General features: G+C 43.5%; 1 protein-coding gene across 1 annotated transcript in view; it reads left to right on the top strand.

The window, feature by feature from the left end:
• LOC308311821 (FERM and PDZ domain-containing protein 4-like) overlaps nucleotides 1-15,499 on the top strand; it is a gene marked incomplete at both ends in the record, with an annotated part of 80,572 nt that overhangs the window by 53,292 nt on the left and 11,781 nt on the right. Inside the window, 9 exons of the mRNA XM_080758597.1 lie at nucleotides 1,147-1,249; nucleotides 3,340-3,385; nucleotides 4,807-4,911; nucleotides 5,451-5,558; nucleotides 7,728-7,859; nucleotides 9,882-10,001; nucleotides 10,691-10,827; nucleotides 13,528-13,654; nucleotides 14,727-14,816. Coding sequence (XP_080614723.1) covers nucleotides 1,147-1,249; nucleotides 3,340-3,385; nucleotides 4,807-4,911; nucleotides 5,451-5,558; nucleotides 7,728-7,859; nucleotides 9,882-10,001; nucleotides 10,691-10,827; nucleotides 13,528-13,654; nucleotides 14,727-14,816 — 968 coding nt within the window. The remainder of the gene's footprint in view (nucleotides 1-1,146; nucleotides 1,250-3,339; nucleotides 3,386-4,806; nucleotides 4,912-5,450; nucleotides 5,559-7,727; nucleotides 7,860-9,881; nucleotides 10,002-10,690; nucleotides 10,828-13,527; nucleotides 13,655-14,726; nucleotides 14,817-15,499) is intronic.

The following is a 15,499-nucleotide window of genomic DNA, read 5'->3' as shown; positions in this document are numbered from 1 at the left end:
CGCGCATATGGACATATGCACGCACGCACGCACATCTGTAGAATAAATTAATTAAAAAACATTGTTTCCCCTATAGGGGACTACTGCAATAGCCACCTTTACGGTGCCACCTCCAAAGTTATCAAGAAGCTACAGTATGTGCAAAACTCTGCTGCCCGCCTGCTCACTAGAACCCATCCAGAGACCACATCCTCCGCGACCTTCACTCGCTCCCAGTCAGACATGAGAAATAGATCACAAAATCCTGCTCACCACTATACGAGGCCCTCAGCAACCTCTCTGACCTCCTTCCATATATACAAGCTTGCGAGATCATCATCATCATGCGACAAAATACATGACAGAAGGTGTTAAGATAAGTTATAGTTATCTAACTTTAGCTCAGGCCTAACTTCAACCTAAAATAACTTGATGGCAAATTGCCCTCACTTTCCATGATTCCACGTGTCTTTCTGCGAGACATTTCGTCCTCACGGGAATAGAAAACCTCCGCCGCACTGCATGGTGAGGTCTGGTCCACGTCCCTTCACTGCTCACTGCATGGTGAGGTCTAGTCCACGTCCCTTCACTGCATGGTGAGGTCTCGTCCACGTCCCTTCACTGCTCACGTGCACATATCGTCTCACTTTACACAGGCTATCTTTGGCTAAAGGATCGCCCTCTTTGAGACAATTAGCGCGTCCGCTGTGGCCACGGGCACACGTCAGCACGGCCTTTATTTACCATCTATCTTGCTTATATGCCGTTCTTCACGAAGCAGAGATGTAATTGACTCTGTAGTGTGTCTGTCTGTGACCGCGTGTGTGTGTGTGTGTGTGTGTGTGTGTGTGTGTGTGTGTGTGTGTGTGTGTGTGTGTGTGTGTGTGTGTGTGTGTGTGTGTGTGTGTGTGCATGTGCGTGTGTGTGTGAGAGAGACCGTGTGTGTGTGTGTGTGTGTGTGTCTGTGTGCATGCAAGACGGACCCATAAAAAGATACATATAACCATCTAACTATCTCCAGATTATAATCAGAGGAGATGGAAGTGCAAATTTCAGCACATTAAGCGTAGCAGCGGACTGATATACTGTCTCTGGCTAATGTGGCTAATGTACCCTTTCTAATGTGTGCGTGTGTGTGTGCGTGTGCGTGTGTGTGTGTGTGTGTAGGTGGTCCATCGGAGGGGAAGCTGATCCCGGGGGATGAGATCATAATGATCAACGATGAGGCGGTCAGCTCGGCTCCCAGGGAGAAGGTCATCGACCTGGTCAGGTACACACTGAGACCTCTACTACAGTCATTTACAACCTTTCTTCATATCAAGGTCCATTATTTATTGGGCATTTGAGCCACGGACCACCATTTGACGACCTATAGCCTCTCAGACTCAAGACTGAGAAGATAAGATTTTGTCCACAATTCCATGCTGTTTATTGATGTGACGATTCTTCTACACATTCCCTGATTGTGTAGACTTATTGCAAATTAAGTGATGCAGACGTTTAACAATAATGTGTCTCTTGAAAGCATAAAATGACAGCGGGAGATCAACGGCGAGCGACACTGGAATTCCATAATCGCCCACTATCGCCGCACGATGTTGTCCAAAAGATGAATTATTTGTATATTTTCGTGCGACGTTCCTCCGCCCACTATTCGACTATCGCCGCCGTTCGCCGCTAGTTGTCCCATAGACAAATAATGCACTTCCGGAAAGGTCGCCCGCTGTTAAAATGCACTTTTAACCCATTCTGACCTGAGATCAGATTATAAAAATGTCTATAAAAACAGTGTTCTGAAAAAGCTATGTTTCTATGTCAGTCGTTTTACTTTTCAATAACTAAAGCATAACATAATGCTAACACCAAAAGGGGTCCCCGCACAAAATGGGTTAAAGATCTACTGTATAAGGGTGTGCGTGTGTGGGTAGGTGCGTCCATGTACGCACACTCGCTCTTGGCACAGTATGTGCTGGGGTTATGCGCAAAAGTGTCTGCCAGAGAGTGATTAAGGACCATATAAAAATTGACTGGAGCTCCTATACCTGCTAACTGAAAGCACGTTTTCTGCCTCGAAATGATTATGATTTCATTCTGGAGGGTTATATTTCAAATGTTATAGCCAGATATCAGACCAAGACACACACCTCTAAAAGGCCATATGAGCCATAAACAGCGTGACATCACTTTTAACAGCCTTCTGCACATTTCCGCAGTCCCCATTAACTGTGTGCCTGATGATTACTTTTGTGCACAACTTGCAGCATGGGTATGTTTCCGCATGTTTGTGTTTTTGTTTGTTCGTTTGTGTGTGTGTATTATTTGTTTTCTAGTGTGCATCTGTGTATGGTTGTTAGCTGTGCCCACCCCAGGCATCCCATCTCATTCTGTCCGAAACGAAACTGATAAAGTTGCTGTTATCTTGTCTTAACTATAGCCTGGGTTCCAGCCTGAATCGCTGCGTTCTGTGAATCTGTTTTGTCACTTCACTACTCAGTCTGGAAATGGTCCTATCGCCGAGGTAGCTACTGCACTGCACTGCACTGCTGTTGCCCTGCATCGTACAACGTATCATTCACTAAACTCACCCCACACAGCCTTTCTTTTTCTTTTGTCCTACCGAATCTGACATAGTGGACTACTGAATCAAATTGGTGTTTAACTTTTTTCCATAGGTTTTACTCTCGAGTCTCGAGTGAGAAAAGAGAGTGGCGCTGGCTGATGACGTACTGTATCATCAACGACCTTGGCTACGTAACAGGTGACGTTAGGAAATACAAGTCTGCTGCCTGCTGGCCAGACTGAGTAGCGAAGTGACAAAACAGATTCACGGAACACAGCGATTCAGGCTGGAACCCAGGCTATGATTAACTGCTGCGATTGCTTGTTTTGTGTTTTGTAGCCCCATTTTTGATGGGGCTCTAAGGATGGCCATGTCTGTCAGTATTGGTATTAACCTGGAAAGCATCTGTGTCATCATTTTATACTTTGGATATTCAAAAATAGCCGATATACAAGCTCATATCTGCTATTTTTTTTGTTGACTCACATCTTTGCTCCTGGGGTCCCTGGCATAACATACTGTATTTTGAGATTGGGGTCCGCGGCCAAATACATACAATTTTGGGGGCCCTTGACATGAAAAGGTTTGATCACATTCACCACTGATATAGCAACATTTTCAGAAAACTGGGTTATACCAGAGATATCTCAGTGGTTTCCAACCTTTTCCGGATCAGTGCACGCTGGAAAACATGTTCACGACGGACCCACTCATCTGACCACTTAACCCTGAGGCTTTGGACTTAAACGTAATGTTTTTGTTGATGCCGAACATAACCGATCGCTGTCTTCTCACCCCAGGAGCTGCAAAGAGTCCATCGTGTTGACTGTTGTCCAGCCCTACCCCGTGAGTACAACTTCAACTTTATTCAGAAAAAACAGTAACAGTTCATTATTCTTTTGCAGTTACAAAATAGACGATCTCCACAAAAGGAAAATGTCCAAATAAAAAAAGGAACAAAATCAAATATGCATAAGGTATGTGCAATGTACATATAGGTAATGTCTAATTCATGGCCCGTAGAGGTCTAGCGCGCCAAAAATAGCCGTTCTACTGTGTAGTATACAAGCGCACAGCGAGTGGCATCCGCTTGTGAACCAGGCTTAAGGTAGAGTACCTCAGTCTCTTGTGAGCGACATCACTTAGCAGCGGATATCAAATATGTATGAGGTGCGTGGGAACGGGAGTGTGTGTATGCACCGGCACATGGAGGCAGATGGGGCTACGGCAGCAGAAGACCACACTGCATGCCTCAAGCCTGTCAGCCTGAGAACTTGAGAACAGGAAACTGTGAGGCGAAACAAGGCGACATGGATGCCGCCATTACGCTCCATAGACTTTGCATTGCGCCTCGGTTACCCAGAAGCCCTACAGGGCGAGGTCGTGTGCACGCATCTGCCTCGTTGACAGCAGACTGCTGGGCGAGCGCAGGCGCTTTGGCATTGGGGGGGTCAGATCAACATAATGAAATGTCAGAACAGGTCAGTGTTGAGTGTACAGGGTTTGATGAGGGCCCAGGCAGGGCCGGGCCTTAATTTTCGGACCTGTTGAGAACTCAACACCCGGGCCACCTGCCCGGGTGTGGCGGCACTAATAACTTTGAATGGACAGGTATAAATCAAAAGGGAGACGTCGAAGAGGAAGGATGGATGGGGAACAGATTCTGACATACTGTGTATCCATGCATGGGAGATCTGAGGTCTGAGGTCAGATGTAGAGTTGCTGGCCAATATTGATGGCACCAGGGATCTCCATAAATGGGCTTAACTGTGACAGCAGGTCGCATTTACTATATGACATCAGGGGATATCCATCCCTGATGATGTCACGTGATGTCACGATGACCTGAGCACCATATATGGGGGCTGATATCACGTGATGTCACGATGACCTGGGGGCTTGCCTGGTGTGACACACTGATGGGGAATGCAATTAAATGTAGTATATCATATAATTAAATATTCGAAACATTGTTTTGTTTTTCACAGAATCAAGATTGTATGGTCATGATTCACCAGGATCCTGGATGGCTTGATTCATGGCTTAAAATAATTGATATAAATATTTTTGTAAATCTCTATTGGAAAAATGAATTGGAGATTTTTCAGTGGAACCAGAAAACCACTGCTATGCCCTATTGAGACATGAGACAAACTGCACCCATCTCTCTTTCTCTAGGGATGCTTAACAAAAGATGAGCACATTTTGGCGTCTCTATCGTTATTCCCTCTCATGTAATAATTGTCTTTGTCTCTCTGGCCTGTTAGTCGCCTAAGTCAGCGTTTATCAGCGCTGCCAAGAAAGCCAAGCTCAAGTCAAACCCGGTCAAAGTGCGCTTCGCCGAGGAGGTTATCATCAATGGCCAGGTTCCAGTAAGTTCATTGACACACACACACACACACACACACAAACACACACACACAGATATTTTTTTAGGTTTTTTAAACCTATAGTGTTCTTATTTTGATCATAATACCCAGTCTCCAGGTTTAGCTCAGAACATGTGTGACACTGGTTTCATCAGGTTTAGCTCAGAACATGTGTGAACAGAACATGTGTGACACTGGTTTCATCAGAATCAGAAGCCTTTATTTGCCATACATGTAAACATGTTAGGAATGTGTTTCTGCAGTACAGTTACAGAATGCAGTTACCACAGCTGCCATGGATGGTGCTATATTGGATCAATATAGATCAATTGGTTTACTATGACATGTCTGACTGGCACATTAGTTCTCAGGCCTTTTCTTTTCAAGGACTCCCAAAAGTCTCACTGATTTAACCACAGAAATATTTTGTTTTAAATAAAATAAACTATCACTTAGCCTACCTTTAATTCATTAAAATACCTTTTCTGCATTGTACATTTAAGACATAATGTCCAATTTCCTTCCCTGTGTATTCATTGCAGAACTCTGTGAAGGACAACTGTCTCCTGTTCATGCCAAATGTCCTCAAGGTCTACCTGGAGAATGGACAGACCAAGTCCTTTCGCTTCGACTGCAGCACTTCCATAAAGGTGTGTGTGTGTGTGTGTGTGTGTGTGTGTGTGTGTGTGTGTGTGTGTGTGTGTGTGTGTGTGTGTGTGTGTGTGTGTGTGTGTGTGTGTGTGTGTGCACGTGGGTGCGTGCTTTGTTCTACACTCAATACACCTCTTAAGCCATTCAAACTGGGAAAGCATCTGTGTCATTTTCTATTTTTGCAATTGGCCATTCAAAAATAGCAGATGTACAAGCTCGATTTATATGAGCTTGTAGATCTGCTATTTTGGAGCGTTGCCTAACCACTCAGATGACGTGTGTCTATATGTATGTAATGCATGTCTGTCTGTTTGAGTACACACACACACACACACACACACACACACAGAGAGAGAGAGAGAGAGAGCCTACACCGCTCAGTTCACACAGGTGTAATTTTGAACTTAGAAGGAATTCTAAGAAATTAGAATCTTATTGTCGCTGTCGTGTAGAAACCTTGTACTTTTCAGGAAATGGAAGAAAGAAAAAAAAACTGTGTGTTCCAATGGATCAAAATGTTATTATTTATAGTCACAAGCTCTTGTTAATGCTTTTCATTGGTTCAATATTTATAGAAACCCACAGACACACTTTCTTGAGACATACTAGCGCCATGTCCAGGGGCGAGGCTACTTACTTCACAATGTTTTCCAAAATACCCAAAATAACAGATTCTACGACAGCACTCTTGTACGATGAACTTGGGCATTAATTTGCCTGCAATGGACACACAAGGTTTTTCTGCTCAACAGCGACAATATCTTCTGTGTGCGTGCGTGCGTGCGTGCGTGCGTGCGAGATAGACAGTGGTGGAACATTAATTTGAAAACTTTTGTTACTTTGTAGATTTGTATTACAAAACCACTTCAGCCCTATATGCATTTCTGCGATTTGACAAGCCGATCTACAAGCTCACAATGCGTCTCGTTTCAACACATTGTGAGCTTGTAGATCGGCTATTTTCAAAAGTTGTTTAAACATTTGAAATGGGACATTCTGCATAATGAGTACTTTCTTCTTTTGGTACTTTAAGTACATATACTATACTAATACTAAGTACATTTTTAATTCCCAACTTTTACTAATATTTCTATATTGCAGTATTGATACTTTTAAGTAAAACATTTGAGTACCTTTCCCACCACTGCGTGTGTGAGAGAGAGTAAACACACTCCACTCTGCATTATTTGTGTACTACTCGCTGTAATGAGAGAGCCTCTAGTAACAGGGAGAAGATGAATGTGTACTACTGAATGTGTACTACTGAATGTGTACTACTCGCCGTAACGAGAGAGTCTCTAACAGGGAGAAGATGAATGTGCCTCGATGTAAACAAACACACTACACTTTGAAAGTCACAGTCGCTGTGACAGATATTCCTTTTTTCCCTCTACGTTTAATCAGAAAACGTGGTATTGGCTTATTTCGAGGAAAGTGGTTATTTGCTGCCTGACGGAGCACTTGAAGCCGGCAATTTCAGCCTGATTTATATTTGGCACGCAATGGCGCCGTGCGCCAAAAATAGCCTATAAGGGGGTAATATAAATTGAACTTAAATTAGTAAATTAGTCATTATTTAGTTTTTGTAGAGCAGACTTCCACTGTCGGCTGCTGAGTCGCGTCAGTGGAGCGCTGTCGGAGGTTGTAGGCTAATGTTATAGTTTGTTGCATGAATACAACCATTTATTTTCATCACTCAACCCTTCTTCAGGGAAATCACTCTGTCATGTGACATGACCGCGGGATGAAGTCTAAATTTGCATTAAGGGCCTGTCTTCGAAGGTCACATTGACAGCAGTCAGTGGTGGAAAGTAACAAAGTACATTTATTCAAGAACTGTACTTGTTTGACGGTACTTTTTCCTGACATTAGTGTGTTTGCCCATATTTTATACTTCACTACCACTGGTACTATACTTTTGCTCCACTATACATCTCAGAGGCAAAACCTTCGACTATCGACTATAATTCGACTATATAATTCTTTGACAGATTTAGTTACTAGTTATTTTGTAGATTTAGATAAATATTACGTGTGTGTGTGTGTGTGTGTGTGTGTGTGTGTGTGTGTGTGTGTGTGTGTGTGTGTGTGTGTGTGTGTGTGTGTGTCCGTGATTGCGTGTGTTTGTGTGTCCGTGCGTGCATGTGTGCGTGCATGTGTGCTTGCAGGACGTGAACCTGACCCTGCAGGAGAAGCTGTCCATCAAGTGCATGGAGTACTTCTCTCTCATGCTGGAGGAGAGGAGAGACGGCTGCCCCAGCAGACTGCTGCTGCTGCACGAGCAGGAGATGCTCACTCAGGTACATGTCTCTCTCTCTGTCTGTCTGTCTGTCTGTCTGTCTGTCTGTCTGTCTGTCTGTATCTCTCTCTCTCTCTCTCTCTCTCTCTCACTAAGGCAGCGGTTCTCAAACTTATGTATACATTGGGCCATGGCACGGACTCCTATTATGTTTTGTGCCCGGGACCCCAAGAAGCACAGACACACACACACACACACACACACACACACACACACACACACACACACACTTTGAGAACCACTGCATTAGTAAATAAGTAAACTCTCTCTCTTTCTCTTACTCAGATATAGACAAATCCACAGGTGTACCATTAAAGATGGAGTGCCGTGATTTTATCCCCCCCTAAAACATGATCATCAGGTGTTATGATTATACTAGGAGGAAGATGTCTTTCAAAATAGTGTAAAAATTAGTGTTAAAATTATGTTTTTATGTCGCCACACCCACCAGTTCATTAAATATACATGGTTTTCACTTTTCACCTTTTCACCCACCTGAATTTAAGCCTCGCCCACAGCTGTGTGAGGGCCTTTTGACTCAAAGGCTTTCAGCTTTCAGGAAGAAACCAAAAATACACAGGGAAAACATATTTGCATATTATAACCACACCTGGGGGTCTATTAGAGTAATGTTTATGTTAACTCCATAAACACATGCGAAACAGAAAAAGTACAAAAGTCACGGTACTCCATCTTTCACTGATTAGCTACACCTGGCCTACAGGGCACTGCTCCATAGATTAGTGCCCTGTAGGCCAGGTGTAGTCTCGCATAGCCAGACAACTACAATCTCTGAATTAGAGTCTGGAACTACAACCGAAATCTGAGTCAGGTTCACGTTCACGAAAATTAGACAGACCAAGTCAATTAGAGCTTTTTCTTTCATTTCCATTTCTGCTATGCAGCAAGCTATATATGCTTATATAGCATAACGGAAGTGGGGAGGAGGCTCCACTTCCGTTTTATATTTTACTCATGATAGAACTTCCGTTGCTCCAGACTGTATATAGAAGCATTTGTAAATTTGCGAGAGGCAACAGTCTGGCCACGTGAGACTAGCCATGTGTAGCTAATCAGTTAATGGTACACCTCAATAAATGGCGGTGTCTATAGGGCACCCTTCTGTGGATTTGTCTATACAAGTGAGTAACACTCTCTCTTCCTCTATCTTTCACTCTCTCTCTTTATCTCTCTCTTCATTATTTCTCTATATCTCTTGCTCTCATGCTTGCTCTCTCTCTCTCTCTCTCTCTCTCTCTCTCTCTCTCTCTCTCTCTCTCTCTCTCTCTCTCTCTCTCATTCACTCCCTCCTAACTTTTGCTTCTACCTCTCTGCCACACACTTGCTTGCTTATGGTTGTCCGTCGAATCCGATGATGACGTCCACTTCTATCGGTGAGTTCTTTGTTGCCTGAATTGCCCACAGGTCCTATTGCAGTGCCACGCACACACATATGCACGCACTCACACACATGCGCGCTCACACAAACATGCACTAATTACTGAATGCATGAATTAGTATTCTCGTCGCATTTGGACTTTGCCGTCATTTATCAGACCTGGCACAGGGACAGGGGCGACAGTTCACCTTACAAGCACACACACACATACACACACACACGCTCGCGCGTGCACACAGTCACACGCGCTTGCACGTGTACAAACACTACATTGTAATGAAGGTGTGAGCTCACAAGGGTACAGATTTAATATTCACCACGCGCATATACACACACACACACATACTTGAGCTCCGAGGCTTTGTGTGTTCAGCAGCAGACGATGGACAGATAAAGTCTTTCAAAGGGAGCCCTTGGTGATGTTCACTTTTTAAACACTTTTAAACACGGGATATTTCACTTTCAAATACATTTTTGGCCATTTTGTCATTCTGTCACTCAGGCTTATGTGAAACAGTATTTAAGTTGCTCGATTCAGTACCCAGATATGTGGTATTCTCTCTCTCTCTCTCTCTCTCTCTCTCTCTCTCTCCCTCTCTCTCTCCCTCTCTCTCTCTTTCTCAGGTGACCCAGAGGGCTGGCTGTGATAAGATGAAGTGTTTCTTTCGGATCAGCTTCGTCCCCAGGGATCCTGTGGAGCTGCTGAGGAGAGACGCTGTTGCGTTTGAGTACCTCTATGTACAGGTAACTACATATATGGGCATAAAGACAGATGGGTGGAACGGGTACTCTGACACGGGTACAACGGATATTGCATACCCAGGTAATCCTGCTATTAACCCAGGTAAATGGAGGGGTGTTGCAAAGATCCCATAGCTGGTGATAACGGAGGCGTTGATACAGTAGTAACAGGACCAATGTTAAAAGCTGATTTTGGGCTCAACCACTTCATATATGCTGTAAACTGGGGGGTACGAATATGTTCGTACCTAGCAGTGAAATAATTAACCACTTTCGACCATTTGAAAATATTGAATATTTTGAAATTATAACTTTTTATATTTATACATTTGAAAACGTGAAATGGGACACTTCCAGTAATTTACCTGTAATGGAGTATTTCTACATTGCAGTATTGATACTTTTACTTAAGTAAAACAACCACTTTTTCCACCACTATTTTGAATGCTTCAGCTTCACTACTGTTTGCAGCTACAATTATTAATTTAATCTGCTGACAACGTGTCACAGCCAGGACACATTGCTTATAGATCTGCTATACTCAGTCCCCATTGTACGATGAAGCATAAATCAAGCACTATATACACTCACAGTCGGACTGCTTCTATGTTCAGTACACATGGGGGATAGACCTGACTTTGGGGTTTCCTTTTATTTTGAAACGTGTCCCTTCCGGCTTGCTGTGCATACAGAGTTGCAACGATGTGGTGCTGGAACGCTTCGGCCCGGAGCTCAAGTACGACGCTGCGCTCCGATTGGCCGCTCTGCAGATGTATATCCTCACCATGACAACCAGACAAACGCAGAAGGTCTCTCTCAAATACATCCAGTAAGTTTATCTTTGTCTGTTCGTTTGTCCATGACTGCTATAGGATCGTTGCTGTCTCTTATCTCTTATCTCTTATCTTATCTCCATATATGTTTTTTTGCGTTCTTCTTTTTCGTACTGGATCACACAACAGCGTCACACAAAAGTAGCAGATCTGCTGCAAGCTCGAAACGTAAAACGAATCGACCCGCTTCGAGCTTGCCGACCTGCTACTTTCGATGCTTTTGAGAAAGGCGCAGGCACCAACAAACAAATTGACCGGATGTATAGAGAACCGGGACGACTGGAATTGCGACGATGGAGGGCTCGTCTGAGGACGACCTAGAGAGAGCGTTTGAATCTGGAAAAGTTGTTACTTTTCATTTGGACCTCATTCGTACACACTGTATGAGGTTTCCCCCCCCACAGAGACGATATGCACCACTAATGTCGTCTGCAAGCCGAGGTCAAAGCAACCGCAATGCCGTGGGGGAGAAGTCAACGATAAACAGCAGACAGACCCACATTTTCCATAATATTGGCGTGAAGGACACAGTCGAAGGTAGTCCCACCGGGACAGATGTGAATAAGATACCATGAGAAACCTTTATTGTCTACTGAATTTGCATAACATTTTAATTTTGACTTCGGTAACTCTGGCAGCACAGTGCGAAACAGACAATAAAATACATCAAATAGAATGCAATGCTTTTCAATAGCGGAAGATGTCCTCGGATAGTGGAGGGACAGTGTTCCCTCATATGATCATTACGGCAGAAATGTCAGCACAAAAAAAGGACCACAATGGAAATGAGCTCTCAAGTCGTATTGTGTTTTATCATTTTGAATACCATGACTTTTTGCTTTTTTTAAATTTTTATATTGATATTATTATTGAAAATATTTTTTCGGCTTTGTCGAGATCTATAAACCCACCACGCACTACAGAGTGACGCGTTGTGAGCTTATACATCTGTTGTTTTTAGCGAGTGACACCGTCCACATTCTCTCAAAGGTGAATTAAATCGTATCAGGCTCAAGAGGGTTGGTTACTCGTGTTTATTTACAGTGCAAATCCAAGATGGCGGACACACAACAACGTTTAACCCATGAATTAATAATAATGGATTTACTCACAGGTTAAGGATTTAACCACTGATTTGTTAAGCAATGCTTAAAATTAAGTGGTGCAACACAAATTAAAATCAAATTAAATCCTTGATCAACAAATCCTTGATTAACACTCAACTAAGCTTTATTTAGTCTTTATTGGTACAAAAACATTCCTTAGATACCATACCATACCATACCACCTTTATTTATATAGCACATTTTAAAACAACAACGTTGTACCAAAGTGCTTTACAGTAAAACATAAAAAAAATTAAAAAACACAACTTCATTGAAAAACCACAAACAACATGCACAGTGTCACATTAAACATCAAAACATCTCATACTGTGCTTGGAAATGCCAAGGAATAAAGGTAAGTCTTGAGGCGTGATTTAAACACCTGGAGGTCTTATGTGCAGAGGCAGCTCATTCCAGACCTTGGGAGCTGCCACTGCAAAAGCTTGGTAACCTCTGAGCTTCAGCCTGGTTTTAGGCACCACCAGGAGAAGCTGGTCAGAGGACCTGAGCGTCCTTGTCGGAGCATAGGGTTTCAGCAGCTCAGATAAATAAATGGGTGCCAAACCATTTAGACACTTAAAGACAAAGAGCAATACTTTGAAGTCAATCCTGTATCGCACAGGAAGCCAGTGGAGGGAGGCTAGTACAGGGCTGATGTGGTCTCGCTTACGTGTGCCTGTAAGTAACCTAGTGGCGGCGTTCTGGACTAGCTGTAATCGAGAGATGGAAACCTGGTTTACGCCAATATACAGGGCATTACAGTAGTCAAGGAGGGATGTCATAAAAGCATGAATTACAGTTTCAAACACACACAGGATATACAAGATTTAACCGTAGATAGCCTCCTAAGCTGGAAGAAGCTCTTTCTTACTACCTCATTTATCTCTTTGTCCATCTTTAGGTCAGAGTGGATTTTGAAACCTAGATTGGTGGCAGTTGGCTTTAAGAAGGGCTCAAGGGGACCTAAAACACCAGGAGGAGACACATGTGCTTGTGTGGGCCCAAACACCATAACTTCAGTTTTGCTGTCATTGAAGTTTAGGAAGTTTAAAGCCAGCCATGCTTTTACATCCTCGAGGCAAGCAAGGAGTGGTTTTAAAGAGTCAGGATTGTTACGCTTTAGAGGCAAATAAATGTAAGCGTAGCAATGGAAAGAAACACCGTGTTTTCGAAAAATAGATCCTAGGGGGAGCAGATACAACATAAACAGAATTTGTCCAAGAATAGAGCCTTGTGGCACTCCACAATGGAGGGATGCTGTGGTGGATGTGGCATCCGCTAGGGTGACACGGAAACTTCTCCCTGACAAGTAAGATCTAAAACACTCTAGTGCTGGCCCTTCAATGCCAACCCAGTGCTCCAAGCGAGAGAGCAAAATACTGTAATCTACAGTGTCAAATGCCGCGGTAAGATCCAAGAGCACCAGAATGAGAGAGTCACCAGAGTCTGTAGCCAAAAATTTAAGATTCTTAACAGTGCAGTCTCGGTGCTGTGGAGAGCTTTGTACCCGGACTAAAACTAGACTAAAACTACAACTTTTCAAAATCAGCAGTGCCTTAAATGTCCACCTCTCTCTGCTCCCAACGACAGGAAGGAGTGGGGTCTGTCGCTGTTCCTGCCTCCCGCGGTGCTGTCCAGCATGAAGGTGAAGAACATCAAGAAGGCTCTGACGCACATCCTCCGGACCAACCAGAACCTCGTGCCTCCCGGGAAGAAAGTATGTGCGAGCAGCACATGTTCATTGTCTCCTATTATCTCTCTCTTTGCCCTTGCAAAAGACGCTGCGCACTCTTTCCTACGCCACTGGTCATAGACGGCGTGTGTCTGTGTGTAACGCACGGAAACAGACGTTGGGCACACGCACACACACACACTATCTTTCTGATGCAATATGTAGAAATAGTGCACACCTCAGCCCGTGCATGTGTGGCGTTTCTCACCCCTTGTCAACCCTCTAAGACCCTCTGTCATGTCTGCCCTTGAATACTAATGTGAAGAACAGCGTGAAGTATCGCACACGTGGAACAATCCTCACCTATAGGGGGTTGGGTTGGTAGATCGTTTAAAAGAAAGCATTGGCTGATAAGAAGCGGCCTGCTCACGCATTGAAGGAAGCATGAGGTCAGTTCGGGACACTCCCCAGGTTGGCGGAGGGAGAGTAGTGCCCAGGATTATACCACTTATAGGCAATTGGCACCGGGTGAAAAACGATTTTGCAATCGCAAGACAACGTGTTATAAGCTTGTAGATTGTCTATTTTCAGTATTATACCATAAAGTATAGTGGATTAAGTTGTAAAAGAAAAGATATTGAAAAACTATTGTGATGCCTACAGAACATTTTGAGTACCCAAGATTCGTCCACAATCCACATAATGGTAGTGTCCAAAATGTAACAATAATTGATCCTTCCAAACACGGACTGTGAAACATTTGTATGCATGACAGTGGCAGCTGGTTCATTAGAGAGCCAAGAAAACAGCAAACAAAATCAGACTGATGCTCATTATGGTGTCCAAATCCATGAGCAGCAGCCTGCTGCCTACATCAAATATTCACTCCTATTCTATTCTTCATTCCTATTGTGGCTGTTACCAAGTGAAGGTTTCACAATTTCAATCATCGTGTGTGTGTGTGTGTGTGTGTGTGTGTGTGTGTGTGTGTGTGTGTGTGTGTGTGTGTGTGTGTGTGTGTGTGTGTGTGTGTGTGTGTGTGTGTGTGTGTGTGTGTGTGTGTGTGTGTGTGTGTGTGTGTGTGTGTGTGTGTGTGCGTGTGCGTGCGTGCGTGCAGCTGACTGCTCTGCAGGCGAAGGTGCACTATCTTCGGTACCTGAGTGAGCTCAGACTGTACGGAGGGAGGGAGTTCAAATCAATACTGCTGGTAAGGGCTGTCATTTTTGTTTTCTTTGGTTGCCTGGGCCAAAGCATCTTGTCCCCTAGCCTGAGGGTTGGTTACATTTCCATGTTTTCCTTGCTTCTACTTTTTCTGTTCTCAGTGAAGAGACCAACATGTTAACAAGTTTATGACAAACAAAAACAAAAGAGCAACAGCAGGGTGGCTTCAACAGATTATAAAAGTCAACAAGACACAACGAATAAAATAAAATATGCCATTCCAGTGATGTAAATAGGTTTTCAATGTAATGAGTCCCGGGAATGGGATGCAGGGATGGTCTTTTAGATGAGTCCCAGGGACATTTTATGAGTCATAATTTTACAATATTGCAGCATTTAACTCTCATTTCATTTTGGTTATAATGTCACTCATTATATGCATGTAGAAAACAGAAGAAGAAATGATTATTATAACTAAAGCTAGCGAAAATAAACTAGAATGAAAAACAGTACAGTAGCAGTAGGTTGTTGTTTTATTGCGTCCCTTAACCCATTCTGAACGGGAACCCATTTTGGTGTTCAGCATCATGTTATGCTTTAGCTATTGAAAAATAGCAGATCTACAAGCTCATAGCGCGCCACCGAGTGGCGCGCTACGAGCTTGTAGGTCTGCTATTTTTGAAAAATCTCAGGTCAGAATGGGTTAATCAGAACCAGTGTGTGTCCAGT

The sequence above is a fragment of the Protomyctophum bolini genome (assembly GCF_963924005.1).
Source record: "Protomyctophum bolini genome assembly, chromosome: 24".
NCBI lineage: Eukaryota > Metazoa > Chordata > Actinopteri > Myctophiformes > Myctophidae > Protomyctophum > Protomyctophum bolini.
The sequence above is the reverse complement of the archived record's forward strand: the minus strand, read 5'-3'. Positions and strand labels throughout refer to the sequence as shown.